Raw genomic sequence first — 14,938 nt, forward strand, 5'->3', positions numbered from 1 at the left:
AAAGAAAAAAACAAACAATGCCACCGTTTGCCTACTGACAGTCCATATTTCATTTATTCTTCAATATTCTGTAACATCTCGTACTGTTTTATAAAGCTTGGTGAACGGCTATATTTCCACATTAATAACTTCCATTATAGCTGTAGTTTATGTCAGCTTGTGTAACCAGTCATGTTTGTAGATCTATAACCTGTGTAACCCACCCCCCTCTAACATTAGAACCTCCTCCCGATTGGTTGCCCTCTTTAGGCCGTATCATTGAGGGCAGTCCGGCAGACAGGTGTCGTGACCTGGAGGTCGGCGATCGTATCGTCTCTATCAATGGAATAGACATCCGGAGTATGCCTCACAAAGACATCGTCAACATGATCAAAGATACAGGCACCACTGTTACACTAACCATCGGGTCTAGAGGTAGGGGGCGCTGTGCACCTTTTCATCAAGAGTGGATTTGTAGCCAGTGGGGTGTTGCATGTATTTTCTTGCTCATTCGCTAAGATTGCCAGTTTTATTTGTTTGTTTTAGTTTTATTTCTGCATTCACAATAATACATTATCTTAAGTATTTACTTTGTTTGCAATATACAAAATAATGCATAATGTATACATTATAATCATAATACAAAATTAGAACCCCCCCCAAAAAAAAAGGTGGAAACATGTACTTCACTTTTTAATGATAAAAAACAACATTAACTAATGAACGCAGGAGACCGCCATCTCGAGCAGTTAAGCTTGAAATTGATGGCGGCCTCATAAAAAGGGTTTGTCTTAAAGATTGTTATTTACTGATCAAGTTTTAATCGAGAGTTACAACTGCCGTTACTTATTTACCATGGTAAAGGCTCAGTAGCCAGTCACGGTCAAGGTTTCCATGGCTTTAAACCTCAATGAATGACCCCTTGATGACCGGGGTCAAAGGGCAATATTGCACAATAACAATCCCTCCAAATAAAAGCAATTAAGAAATTCATTTGATATTCAGGAAATGATTGACCGGTAAGGAATGATTTTTCACTGGCACCACTCTCCTTATACACCACTCTTTCATCTCCATTGTAAATTAAACCTTTCGACACGAATATCTATTTAGAATCTTAAAAAGATCTTGTTGGCTAAAGCTCTTTCACCATTGCACACATGTATTTCAAAATCACATGGCATTTTTCATCCTCTGTGTATATCTCTTTTAAAAGAAGATTGAATTAATCATGCATGCCGTATAATTTTCCTCTGAGTATATTCCTTGAAATACCATCTTTTGTTTGTAGTTTTATTCTTGTGTGTATATTTGATAACACATATATTCAGTAATCAGCCTTATTCCAGAACAGAATGATTCTGATATTGTTTTTGACTGGACATTTTTATTCTTTTTTTTCAATGGGGGAGGGAGTAAATATATCCTTTTTTTTATCATTTTACTCCAATTTTAAATGCTTTTTGACCCCCATATCAACCAAAAAGTGATATTTTCTGTTCCATAAAAACTAGTTGCTCACTTTATAAACCTTATGTTCTGTTAGAATTTAGTATTTGCTTTATATCTTCTCTGTATTTTCTCACTTTTACACATGGTTGATGATTTTTTTTCTCATTCTTATAGTCATTCATATTCACATTTCTTTCAAATATCTTCATTTCAAATATGTCAATGCTTATAATAGTCAGTTCACTTCTAATTATAGAGTAATAAACCCATAGCCTATTGAATTATGTTTTTCTGTTTTATTCTTGTGTTATCTCCCAATACTTCTGCTTTTTTGCTTGTCTGATGCAAAATTAATTCAGATTATAATGTTTTCGTGTGGGATTTCTCTTTATATTTAGGTGGAGAGGATCCTCTGAACAGAAATCAACCTCCTAAGGTATGTCTAGAATGAACCCTGCAATCATTAAACGATACATGCAAGTTTTTTCCATCAAACCATCTTTTAAGTAAAGAATTAGACTTGATTAGATGTAGATATATCACACGAATTAAATGAAAAATCCCAAGGATTTTGCTGAGGGCAATATATATTTCATGAGGGCAATTAGATATCATCTCAGAATTTCACCTTTATGGTATTTTTAATGAATCATTTATCATTGCCCTATGTGATCATTCTCATATTTGTAATATTAGTATTTCCCCTCCTTTGCCTAATATCCCTTTAAAATTTATGTTTGAAAAATAGATGGCAATTGAAATTTTGGAAAGACAGTGTTTTGTTTTATTTCTCCATGGAAAGAAAGAAAATATTTCATACATGCCTATCTGCCTTATAAGATGCATGGTAGTATATTTGTGTATCCTTCATTACTTTAAAGAATGGTGTTCGTATGATTTAGATGAGATTCATGCCTTACTTTTTCATGTATTTATTGCTTTGATAGAACGTTGGTCATATGGTGAACGCTCTTGCCATGCCTGCACAGATCAAAGGTAGTGACGGGAGTATGAGGGCTCCCCAACCGATGACCAATCATATTCAACCTTCTCATCCGGCTGATAAGTAAGTCTTGTTTCTCGGATTAGTTTGATCTTGTGAAATGGAGCGTTATTCTCAAATGCTTTCAGTGTCATCTACTTGCCACTCACTGTGATAAACTTCTTTGGATATAGACATCTAGGGGAGGCCAAGACTTTCATTTAAAAAAATAGTTGTGTTAACTAATAGAAAACATTTGATCAGAAAGCCAAATGTTGTGATTATATAAAGTATAGATTTAATGATATAAGCATCTCTATTGTATTCTTCCACGCAGCAAGCCAACAGAACCCATCTACGCCAAGTCCTCCAAGTGGAAGCCAGAACCCGAAAGAATACGCAACCAGCCCACCAGACCCCCGTCAGCCCCTCCCCAGAGCATGACGTACCACGATGGCCCGCCACGCCCAAGCTCCCCGCCCATGGGCAAACCCATGAGGGGAATCCCCAGGCAACAGCAGCAGCAGCCGATGCCACCCAACAACCAAGATGCTGGATGGGGTGGTCCACAGCATCCCAAGTCTCCCCATGCAGGGCGTAGGAGCTATGAGCCTCAGCGAACCCATCCAATGTCTCCCCCGCAAGAGAGAAGGTACAGAGGCCCGCCGGCCAGTAATCCCGTTTCGCCAAGGATGGATCGAAGAGGGTATAGAGAACCAGGGAGACCAGCTCCACCGCAGGGAAAGCAACTCATGTATCCACCAAAGGTAATGATCATCCCACTCAAGAACTTTCAATCATTTAGGGATTTTCTTTAAATTATTGAGAAATCACAACGAGAATTTTTGGTAAATTTAGTAGCAATTATAAATGTAAAAACCCTGGTGATTGAAGCGAGAAATCTATGCAAAATGTATTCCTGAGGAGTATCCAGGGCCGGTCTCTAATTGGTAAATATAGGAACTATTTTTAGAGTGGAACCCTGAGCCTTTTTCATGAGCTTGGTTTTAATTGCCAAGAATTGAATTTTTTTATAGTTTTCGGGGACTTGTTTCTTGAGGTAACATTGTGTCACAAGTGGTTTCATCAAAGATTCAGTACCCTTTAAATTCACATGAAAACATTTTTAACAGTGCCTTGCAAAACTTTTGGCTCAGGTAGTCAAAATATGTATGTATTTTAATTCCAATGCAGTAAAAGTGACTCATTTCGAAGATTTTTGAATTCCAGTTCATCGTGATTTAGCCGTGAACCAGAATAGCTTGGTGGTTGAGTCGCTGCCCGGAAAGCAGTAGATGGCAGGTTCGAATCCTGCTGGTTCTAACTTACGATTTTCATTACAGACCGAGCATGTGATCTTAAACGCATAAGAGTAATGCTGAAAATTTGTTTACAAATTATAATTTCCTCCTCTTTATTTATTTTACGACTTATTTCAAGTCACCATATTGTGTGGGAATGTGACTGTATGGGTAGGCATACATTTTTTGACAATTCAATAGGAAAGTGGTTGTTTATTTACTTTTTAAAAATTTACTATTGACTTCTCCACTACCAGCGCAATGAACTGCAGCCAGGTGACTATTACAATGTGGACCTGAAGAAAGGATCTACCGGCTTTGGCTTCAGCATCCGAGGTGGGAGGGAGTACGACAACACACCTCTCTTTGTACTCAGGATGGCCGATGACGGCCCTGCAGCGCAAAGCATTCTCATGAGGGTAAGAAAGATCCTTGGTCGTGTTCGTCAGTAATTTCCAATCCGGGCTGGTCTCCGTTTGAATAGCAGTCGCCTGATTAATTCACCTCGCATAAGGCAATTGCCCTTCCCCCCACTTTGTGTGATTCATTACTACTTCAACCCAAACACCCTCCTTTTTCCTCTTGCTTCCTCAGGGTATTCTTAGGCAGGTGCCTTCCTCAAATATACGATAAGAGCTGGTATATGGGGGTGGGGTCGGAGCATTTCATGACAATGCTCAGCCCTGACGATTACAGTGAAATGCTTGATTTTAATTTGCTAAGAAGCACTTTTCGGTGCTTACAACTATCATGAAACGGTCCCCAGGGGCCCATAACAAGCTAGTGTGAATATTCTATTTTTTCTTCTCCACCCCCCCCCCCCCAATTTAATTCAATTTAATCCAATTCAATTATTTTATTGTCATGTTCAATGATAAAAAACACAAAAATTGTCCTCAGACTCTTCTTAACAAAAAGTGTAATGAAACAAAAAAAATAATCACAAACTATAAATACATCAAAATAATACATAAATATACCCCTCCTTATTTCCCATTCTAGGTTGGTGATGAGCTTATAGAGATCAACGGTCAAAGCACAGAAGGTATGCTTCATAGTGAGGCTATAAATGCTATCCGTAATGGTGGAGATTCTATTACTTTGGTGCTACGAAGATCTTACAAGTCTGCTACCATGGGTAAGCTTCTTTTTATTCAAAGTTGATATAGATAACACAGGTCAGAGGATTTTTTCCCACATGGTAAAGTAAAACTCACTAAATTGATCAAGGAAATAACAGAGGTTAATGATATCTGTATTAAAGCATGTGTTTTTATAACATTTAGAAGTGATGAGTTATGATTTCAAATATTGATAATGATATAAGAAAAACAATTCAAATTGATTCAAATAATCATTTGTTTCAGATAAAATGAATTATCATTGAATATTGAATTAGATTTATTTAATTAGAGTGAAAGATTTTTACTGTTTGTTCTGTGTAATTGAGAATACTACCAAAATAATCTGATGCAATTGCGAAGAAAAGGAACAATTTAATTTGTTGATATTTTTACCTCATACCAATGATATATTGGATATTTTTCCCAATCTGTCCCAAAATCAAAGGAGCTAATCTGTAAGCAATATTTCTTCATTCTTTTTGGCATTTTCCTTTTGTAACAATCAATGTTAAAATTTTGTATTTTAATTGAGCATATGTCCAGCTTGATATCAAAATTTCAAAATTGTTGTTCTTCAGCTATTTCTATTTCCTGAAGATCTTTCACATTTCATTTTAATTCAGTGGAAAAAATGTGTTCTAATTCAACATTTTCTCTCTTGTCAATTCTAAATTTCATTTAAATGATATAAATTGATTTTCCTTGTATGTGTACTTGTATATATGTCTTTTTTTGAAAAACTTTTTTCATTTATTACATCTCTGTTTTTGTTTCTTTTGTATAATTGATTAGCTTCTGTATCAAGCTTCCTAATTTCAACAAGAAGCTTGTTACCGTTATGCATAATTCTTATCTAATGAAGTGTACTTAGTATGTAAATGGTGTTATATTTTGTTTTTAAAAAAGCCTATTTATTCCCCAAGAGTATTCCCCCATGCCCTATTTCTGAAATGAAAAAGCTAACTTATTGTGTCCTTCCAACACGAAAAAGTCAGCAAGTTGCAAATGTTACTTATTTTAATGAAAAAAAAACCTTGATTCTTACTTTTAATTATTACTAGTATGTTCTTGTTTGTCATTGATAAATGAATGCATCAACTTTCACAGAGACATGAAGTTTGAATCAAATATTGTTTTGAATTTTCTTTTCCTGATCATAATTTGTCAATTAAAGTCTATGAATACTGTAAACCAGCTACTGTTGAAGTGGACTAAGACTTTGTGATTCCTTCCTGATAATGAGAGTAGGCACCTACTTTGTAAAAACCTGAACAATGCAATTTGAAGTCTGTATCTGACCCTGAACATTTTCAAAGATAATAGATTTGATTCTTACCTTCCAGTTTCATAACCAACTGTCTTCCCTATTCTGAAAACGAAAATAACGACAAAGCATTTGCCAACATATTGGTTGTTATGGAGTGTGGGGTCACAAATTTTTTAACTCATTTTCCTAGAAAGAAAGATGCTTAATTAGAATCGCTGTTTCTCTCTATTTGTGCTTTTCATCATATTTCTGTCATTCCGCAATAAATGCCATTTCTGTGTATGTGTTCACATAATGTTGCACTTAAGTATCGTTTGTGATATCAATTCTCTTCAACATGTTAGCTGTTTGCTATTTGTAAGCACTTGACTTTCCAAACTTCTGTCTTGTTTTAAATGTTGCAAATCAAACAGGCTATCGTTATGCTGATCGCTACAGCACTTATCGTGAGTAATTAGCGGATATATTTGATTAAAAAAAATCTTAACACATATACATTTACACAAGTCATATAGCTATATCTGCATACCATACATGTATGTCCATAGTGACTAGTCTTATTTCAAGCCTGAAGAATGTAGGCCTTTTTTGTTATGAGAATGTTGTGTGTACGTGTAGATTTGCATATCTCAAAATTAATACAATTATATTTTGGGACAATTAGATCAGAATCGTTTAAGTGTAAAGTCGAATACTACTAGTATGTGTTGATAAGACAAGTTAAAAGGTGATTGGTACTGTTAAATCTAAAAATAGCACTCTTTTTTGACTTGCAGTTTTTAAAGTAAAAAGCATGAATGGAGAGATTCATTCTAGTGTTTTTCTTTGAGATGTGCAGTCAAAAAGCTTCAACATGTGTTTTAATACTCGGCACTGTCTTATTACCTTAATTTCTTAAGGGGTTTCCCCATTGTATATATTCAATGTTGCACGACCTATTTATTCTGTATTGCAGTTAGGCTAGTTTCATAATGTGGCATTGTAGTAGTGGATTTAAGTGCATGTCAACAATAGTCATCTAAACATGTACATCAGAACTTGGAATATCATTCTGCACAAATTTTGTATATATATCTGACTTTGAATTGGCTTACTCTGAAATTCATTTCTTCTGTTATCATGGATCCTTCCTTCTTTCTCTCTCTTGAATCTATAATGATCTTTATTCTTTAAAATCTGAAGACTTTTCATTCAGAATTCTTAGTTTGTTCTCAATATTATTCCAAATGAAGTGCTTATGTGTATTGATTTGATATTGCTCTTTCAGTTGCTATTTCCACTTTCAATTGCTAGCACTATCGGTAGATCTATTGTTGCATCATCTAAAAATCTCCACTCTCGATCGATCACTGCTTCCGACCACAATCTGTTCTTTGGATAACAATCCATGATAATAATAATATAGGGTATTCATATTGTGCACATATCCACCTTGTTAGGTGCTCAAGGCGCTCCTATATTACCCGGCTAAGCTAGGCGTTCATAGCGCACACAGCTTTTTAAGGAATTACTTCCTCCCGGTACCCATTTACCTCACCTGGGTTGAGTGCAGCACATTGTGGATCAGTTCCTTGCTGAAGTAAATTACGCCATGGCTGGGATTCAAACCCACGACCCTCTGTTTCAAAGTCCGAAGACTAATCCACTGGGCCACAACGCTTCACGCGTAATGTCTGAATGAAGGTTGGATAAATGACAAATTAACTGTGCGGAGGTTAAATCTTAATGCCTAAGAATTGTGATGCATCATACATGTACAACACAGTTCGTAAAGTTAAGAGTGTAAGACCTACAGGCCAGAGCAAGTTGCAGTAATGCATACCTGTCATCAATCACAAAAGGCTAATGAAAGTGCTATTAATTGTTATGTATGAGCATGATGTTATAGCTACAACACAAATACTAGAGGTACATGTAATGTAAAATATTATGAAGGAAATATGATTTTTCATTATTATCAAATCAAATTTAATGTACAGAATTTGAGAGGAAGAGAATTTTTGGTGACATACATCAAGACATCAATAGAAGGAATTTTTGAAGTTCATCCAATGCTTACAATAATTTTTGACAAGTAATGAGAACGTCTGCGATTTTGCACACTTGTGTAATACTTGTTAGTGAAAACGCTGCTCAGAATCGCCTTTTCAATGATTTAATCCCATTGAAATTCATGCACAAATTACTGTAACCTCCAGTCAACTCAAAGGCCCATATTCTGAAATTGGGGGTTTGATTTAAAGTCTGGATTTAAGCTGTGGTTTAACTATGGATAGCCAACAGTGACATATATCTTTTCACATTACAAGTTGATCAGCTTGTGTGACGCTCACATCATTCATAATAGGATATAATAATTGGAATTGTTTTCTTCACTATAAATGCAGGAGGAAAGAGCAAATAAACACAAGGAACAACAATGATAACTAAATTTTGACACTTTTGGCTTCCCATAACTTTAGCACAGAGTTACAATGTAGTCCATAGTCTAAGTTATTAGACTTCAGAATACAGGCGCAAGTGTCTAGTTTCTATGTACCCTTTCTCCATTGCTTGAAAATAAAGAAAAAAAGAATCTGTGTTTTTTTCTGAAAAAAAGCTTTGTGCATTTTCTCTTTTTCTCCATCATTATTATTTCTATCATTTCTAAACATGAAATCTATTACATGGACATTTATTGCATTTTGTTTCTTATTATTTTCCATACTCTGAAACTCAGAATGTAGCCCATATTCACATAAAAATTTCTACAGAATTGAGTAATGTTTACATCTTAATCTATTTGTTTACAAGGGTTTCATGTATTACTGATTACTACTTGTGATGTTGTGTAGAAGTCAGAAAAAGTATGCAGAAGTTCACTGTGGGTTTAATAGCATGAATTTTTAATCCAATAAAGATGATATGTAAGGTTCTGTTTATCACTCAATGTGGTGGCATGCATGTTGATTTGTTTAACTTGTTCGAAAAGAATACAGATAACAATCATTTTGTATATTATGCCTTTTGTTGTTTTTTGATTATGCTTTTTTTTGCATGAATTGTGTAATGTACATTATGCTCAAGGTGCAATGAAAGAAAGAATAGAGAGAGATATTGATTTTGAAATTACTACAGATGGTCATATTCAACTTTAGTGAAAACTTTTGATTTTATCGGTTAATAAAGTTAGATCATTTTTAACATAAATTAGACAATACTGTTATCATGCTCATAAGTTGCAGTGTACATTTTCCAAAAAATGAAAACTATGTTAATCCACTGTATTTATAAATTTGTGTTGTGACTTAAACTTGAATACATAATTTTGATGTTTCTAAAATTTGTTTGTAAAATATATTATCAGGTAACGTGCGACTACAATTTAAATATGGAGTTTGATCAAACTTCCTTTCTTTCAATAAAGATTTCGGGAGGTATCTATTTGTGAGTAGGTCAAAATGTAGATGATTATCTTAGAAATTTTATTTATTTTTCCTTTTTTTCACTGTGCAGACCCCAGGCACATGACACAGACCCCACCCCCAATGTTTAGGAATGCATCAATGGCAGTCTCCAATTCATCACTACAGAGTGATGAGATGCAGCGTGATGATGGAATGGGTCGAGGAGGAGGAGGGGCTGGAAGAGGAGGACGAGGAGGGGGTCGAGGACGAGGCAAAGACCACTTCGATTACTCCTGGAATTACCGTAGTTTGCCAAGAGGCTTGAAATATTAGAGTCCGTTTGTTTATGTTCTTGGATTTCTCCCCACATTCTACATGATATGACTTGGCTATTCTGTTCTACTTATTTATTCATTTATTTACCATTAGATGGAAACTGATTCTTTTTTTTTGTACTGTAGAGCATGGAGGATACCATACCAAACAGTTTTTAGATTTATTTTTGTATTCGATGCTGATGCTTTTTTTAACGATAACTTGATCCATGTTGATAACACTATCTTACATTCTTTCTAAAGCATGCTGGATTCATGCTTTTTTCTTTTTTAAAATATCATTAATGTGTGGTTCAGGATCACTTACAATGTTAACTCATCAGTCTTTAATGTATCCATTAATGTGTCCATGTATGCATTAAAGTTATCAAAGTATTGCAAATGTTCATTCATGAAATTGGTATCAAACTATGTCATTTTCACTGAAGCCTTATATGTTTTTAGATTAATTTTAAAACAGAATCATTCCTTGATATTATCAAGACGGAAAAAAATAGATTATATCAACATGAGCTTCATTATCAACTATGAAATGAGTATGAAATTATTATTTTTTAATTATATAGAAGTACCTTTTTCAGTAGAACATGAAGATTAATGAAAAATTATGTGCTCTGGTTCTTAATTAGTTTGACAATGTTATGTGATCTCTTTTGTTTTATCTCAGATTTTTTTTTTATTCTATTCGGTCTGATCACTGTAGATTCCAAACGTTACCATGGATAATCATTATTCACACATTTTGATTAGGTTAGAAATACCTCTTTTCATTCCTGTTTTTTTTTTATATTAAAAATTTTGATTAATTTTCATGGGCTATTTTACATTGTGTGCTTTAGGTGAATAACGAGGTCATCATTTATAGACAGTAATCATGCAATAGCAATGTTTTCTTATTTAATCTAGAAGATACATGGAAAGTAATTACAGGCAAACTGAATTCTTGATTGATGGGGGAGGGGGGGATGTGAAATCAATTTAAAAGCAGAAGGGGAGGAGTATTCGCCTATCTATGAATCTACTGTGATGTCATGCTACGATTGTGTTTATTTCTTGTCTGTACTTTTGTTTTCCTCAGATGAAATTTGTTTATGTTTGTGGCGACTTTCAGTTGTTTTCATTGATCAGTCAGCCAATATTTGTAGTTTTCTGCAGTTTCTTCATAAGTTCAGTGAATTACAATACAATATATTATCATAATCATTTTTTATGAATTTGGGGGAAGATTGACTATTTTTGTTTGTCCATCTTCATTTTTTTATCATGCTACATCCCTTTGTTCACTCCTCCAAATAATATCCTTAAAATACATATATTGCTATTTCATCTTCTTGCTTTTTAATTGTTTAACAGCTGTCACTGAATGCCTTACATTCACTGGGAAATTAGAACCTGTTGTACTCTACAAAAACTCCGGTGTTAATTTAGCACCAGTTTGGAATCAAACCGATGTTGTTTTAATACTAATTGGTGGTTTAGAAACACATCTGGTATTAGACCAAAACAAAACTGGTGTTGTTTTAACACTTCTCTGGTGTGGGCATATATAGATTCCGGGCTAGTGTTCAATCAACACCAGAGTTTTTGCAGTGTAACAAGAGTATTTTCGGTGCTTTGGAACAAACAATAAAAAGAAATGCTGGCAACTCTGAATTTTGAGCACTTTTAGTATTACTAACAAGCAACTATTTCTTTATATTATGCCTACTTCATATCATAACTTTTAGGTCCTTGCATACTTTACTATCATTTGTTAAGACACTGTGCCTTGAGCTTTGTACACCAAAACTTCAGTCCATCACTTTCAAATTTTGATATAAAAGTGAATATGCCACCACCTTTGATTGCTGATGGACTGTTGTAAGTCCATAAGCAAGAGTTAACAATGCACTGCCAAAACTCTGGTGTTGACTTGACACCAGCCTGGAATTTATATATATCCACACCAGAGAAGTGTTAACACCAGTTTCATTTTGGTCTAACACCAGATGGGTGTTTAAACAAATTAGTATTAAACATCATCGGTTTGATTCCAAGCTGGTGTTGTTTCAATACTTCTCTGGTGTGGACATACTTCTCTGGTGTAGATTCCGGGCTGGTGTTAAATCAACACCGTAGTTTTTTGCTGTGTGGGTTGTAAGCGGGACTGGTTTTAACCTTGGATTACTGTTCGATTACCCAAAGCAACCAGTACAAATGTGTTAACTTTTGCTGTGTGATCGCTCACTTCGGAACACACGTTGCCTCATCCACAGGTGTACTATATCTTTTATTATGTAAATGAGCCGATAGACAGACCAAGCCTTGATATTCATGCCTTGCATATTCTTTACAAAAAAAGAAGAAATAAAGTATGCTCTCAACTTGCTACTACTGCCAATTATATATAGTCATGATTTATGTAATGAGCAACTAGATTATAATCTCTCCATAGTCAGTGTATTCAATGATATCGTGGCTCTGTAATATCATATGTGGATATAATAGTACATTTCAGCATAAATTTATGGCAAGCCATATACAGAAATAACACTCAATCGTGAGTGTTGATTGTATTTTTATATATGATATGGCTCTGTTGTGTACTTAATTATTCGTATTCAAGTCCCTATATTCAGTCGCATGGCTAAATATGATTGCAATGTCCAATTATGACCTTTTTTCAACTAGAAAAGGAAACACATCGCATTTCAATCTTATCACGAGTATTCATATTGCCCTCATTTGCCATTAGAAACACTGTATTCAAAAGATTTTTTTTCCTTAGATTATTCAGGGATGTCATAATAATTATCCAGATGAATTTGAAAAGCAGTGATTTAAAAGCAAGTGCTTATCAAAATTCCATCCTTATTAAACCTCTTTAGAATTATTTATTAAATTATTATAAAATGTTGGCTCTATTTAATCAGCAATTTGATTATATTTGTTAATTTATTACAATTTAGGTTATCTTGACCTTATCCGTAAATTGCAGTGCCCAGAATATATACATATATGTGTTTTTTTTACAAGAATTAATATTCCATCTTAGCCAGTCTATGGTGGAAATTGAATATAAAACTTAGGTGGAAGGTTAAAATGATATACACATGAGTAATGAAATTAATCAAACCACTTAATAGCTGATTCAAATGATAATTACAAATACATTTTGAAATTCATTTCATTTTACAGGATTTTTTTTTAAGTAATGAGATTGTTAAAATGTGATGTCAAACTTACTCTAAACCCAAAAAGTTACATTTTGCTCATAACAGAAGCATGGGTATGTTATCCATCATCAGGAGGGTCTTTTACCCGGTAATTTGGCTCTTAAAGTTGTGTTCCATTCTTATAATGGAGTTGATTTAATTTCACCTCAAAACAAATAGCCTCTGTTTAATGAAATTATGAAGGGAAATATTTGGACAACTCATGAAGATTTTACCTATAGGAGTTGCTAAAATGTGGCAAGAACCACCTTTTCTATGTTTGTGGTTGAAATGAAATCGCTGATTCTCTTTTTGATAAAGATTGTCTTTATATCTTCCTGTGGATAATTTACTAAATTCTATCCGAATAGACTACCTTTCCTAGTAGGGGATTGACGTGTTTTATTATTGTTATTATTTTCGATCATAGAATTGTAATAGATTGCAAACATTTGGATCAAATGAAATTCCTCCCTTTTGTATTTAAATTTTGTTTCTCAATTAACTTTCTGCATATATATTGTTGGCTAGCACAAAGTATTCTCAAATATAGTCATTATGAGATATATGGATATTAGCATTTATTATTCAACATATATTTCCTAGTTCACACAATACATGGCAAAAATATTTGTGATACAATGATCTGTTTTGGATACTCTGGTGAAGCATGTTGATTTAATCCACAAAACCTTGATTTTTTTGTTTGCGATCATGAAATGTTACTTGTCGTGGCCTTCTTTTAAAAAAAAAAACATAGCAAGACAACAAATTCTTGTATGCTGGACAACTCACTCTGTCTGTGTGCATAGTAAATAGAAATGTAAGACATTTTATAGTTTGTAATGTACTGTACAGATTGTACAAAATAAATCATATATGCATTAGAATTGTAAATAACTTTTTTTAAATTGTTGTTTGGTTCAAAGCACATCCAATGCTTATATCTATGGTTATTTTTTTTTTACATTTTTCTTTAGAATGAATTATCAATATTTATCCTTTGTATGTGTTTGTTTGCCAAGGTAGTATCACTTTTAAATCTTAAATCAAATTGGCTAATTATATCCTGTTTTTTAATTTATTATAATGAAACAATGAGTACTTGTCATCAGTATGCTTCAACGCTCACAGTACTTTGATGTTGCTTATCTTCTTTAAAAATCTGGATTATTTTTTTTTACACAGAAATACTGACCTAGGTTGTATTTGAATTCATGAGAAGGATATGTTTTCTTAGGAGGGAGGCAGGGGGGGGGGTGGGATGGGAGGGGGACGGGAGGTGTGATCTGCCAAAGTAATTCTTATGGTTTTCAAATGAATTTTAATGCTCGATTGTATTCATTTTTAGAAGAATGTTATTCTGGTTCTAGATCAACGTCATTCTGGAAGTGAGGAAGCAAGTCATGTAATTTGCTCATGATTGAACTATTGAATTTCCAATGCCGATAGAGCGCGTTTGATTGTTCAGGTTTTCCATTTTCATCTGGTCTTGCCATTGCAGTCTGTTTTCAAGTCCAATGTTTTCTGTTTGTATTCCCAGTTGTCATAGAAACAAGTTCAAATTGTAATCTTTGGTAGAAGAAAATCATCAACTGTAATGAATTCCAATTATGATATTCTTCTGTACATTATTCAGCCATCTGGTTGTGATCAGAGTTATTTTTCAATGAACAGAAATAGTTGTGTATAGATAATTATCTGAATGAAATCAATTTTCACCATCTGGTGCAGAGTTTTAACCTTTTTTTTTAATTGCATTGTAAGAATGTATATGAAAAATATATAAATAAATGGTGATGAGCCTGATTGTTTTTAAGAAATCTATTTTTTACGGGGGTTCGGAGCCTTATACTGTGCTTCTCTCTCCCATGCTTGAAAACGTGAATGGTTCTCTTTGTCAAGATCTAATGAATGA

The 14,938-nt window shown here is 34.0% G+C and overlaps 1 protein-coding gene across 1 annotated transcript in view; it reads left to right on the plus strand.

Moving 5' to 3' along the window:
- The window catches only part of LOC121411853 (membrane-associated guanylate kinase, WW and PDZ domain-containing protein 2-like), an 85,761-nt gene extending 75,094 nt beyond the window's left edge, over positions 1-10,667 (plus strand). Inside the window, 8 exon segments of the mRNA XM_041604732.1 lie at positions 250-414; positions 1,830-1,867; positions 2,379-2,497; positions 2,751-3,180; positions 3,972-4,133; positions 4,717-4,852; positions 6,519-6,551; positions 9,601-10,667. Coding sequence (XP_041460666.1) covers positions 250-414; positions 1,830-1,867; positions 2,379-2,497; positions 2,751-3,180; positions 3,972-4,133; positions 4,717-4,852; positions 6,519-6,551; positions 9,601-9,824 — 1,307 coding nt within the window. The 3' untranslated portion in view covers positions 9,825-10,667.
- The last annotated feature ends 4,271 nt before the right edge of the window (positions 10,668-14,938 follow it).

This window comes from Lytechinus variegatus, chromosome 3, assembly GCF_018143015.1.
Source record: "Lytechinus variegatus isolate NC3 chromosome 3, Lvar_3.0, whole genome shotgun sequence".
In the NCBI taxonomy this organism is placed as follows: Eukaryota; Metazoa; Echinodermata; class Echinoidea; order Temnopleuroida; family Toxopneustidae; genus Lytechinus; species Lytechinus variegatus.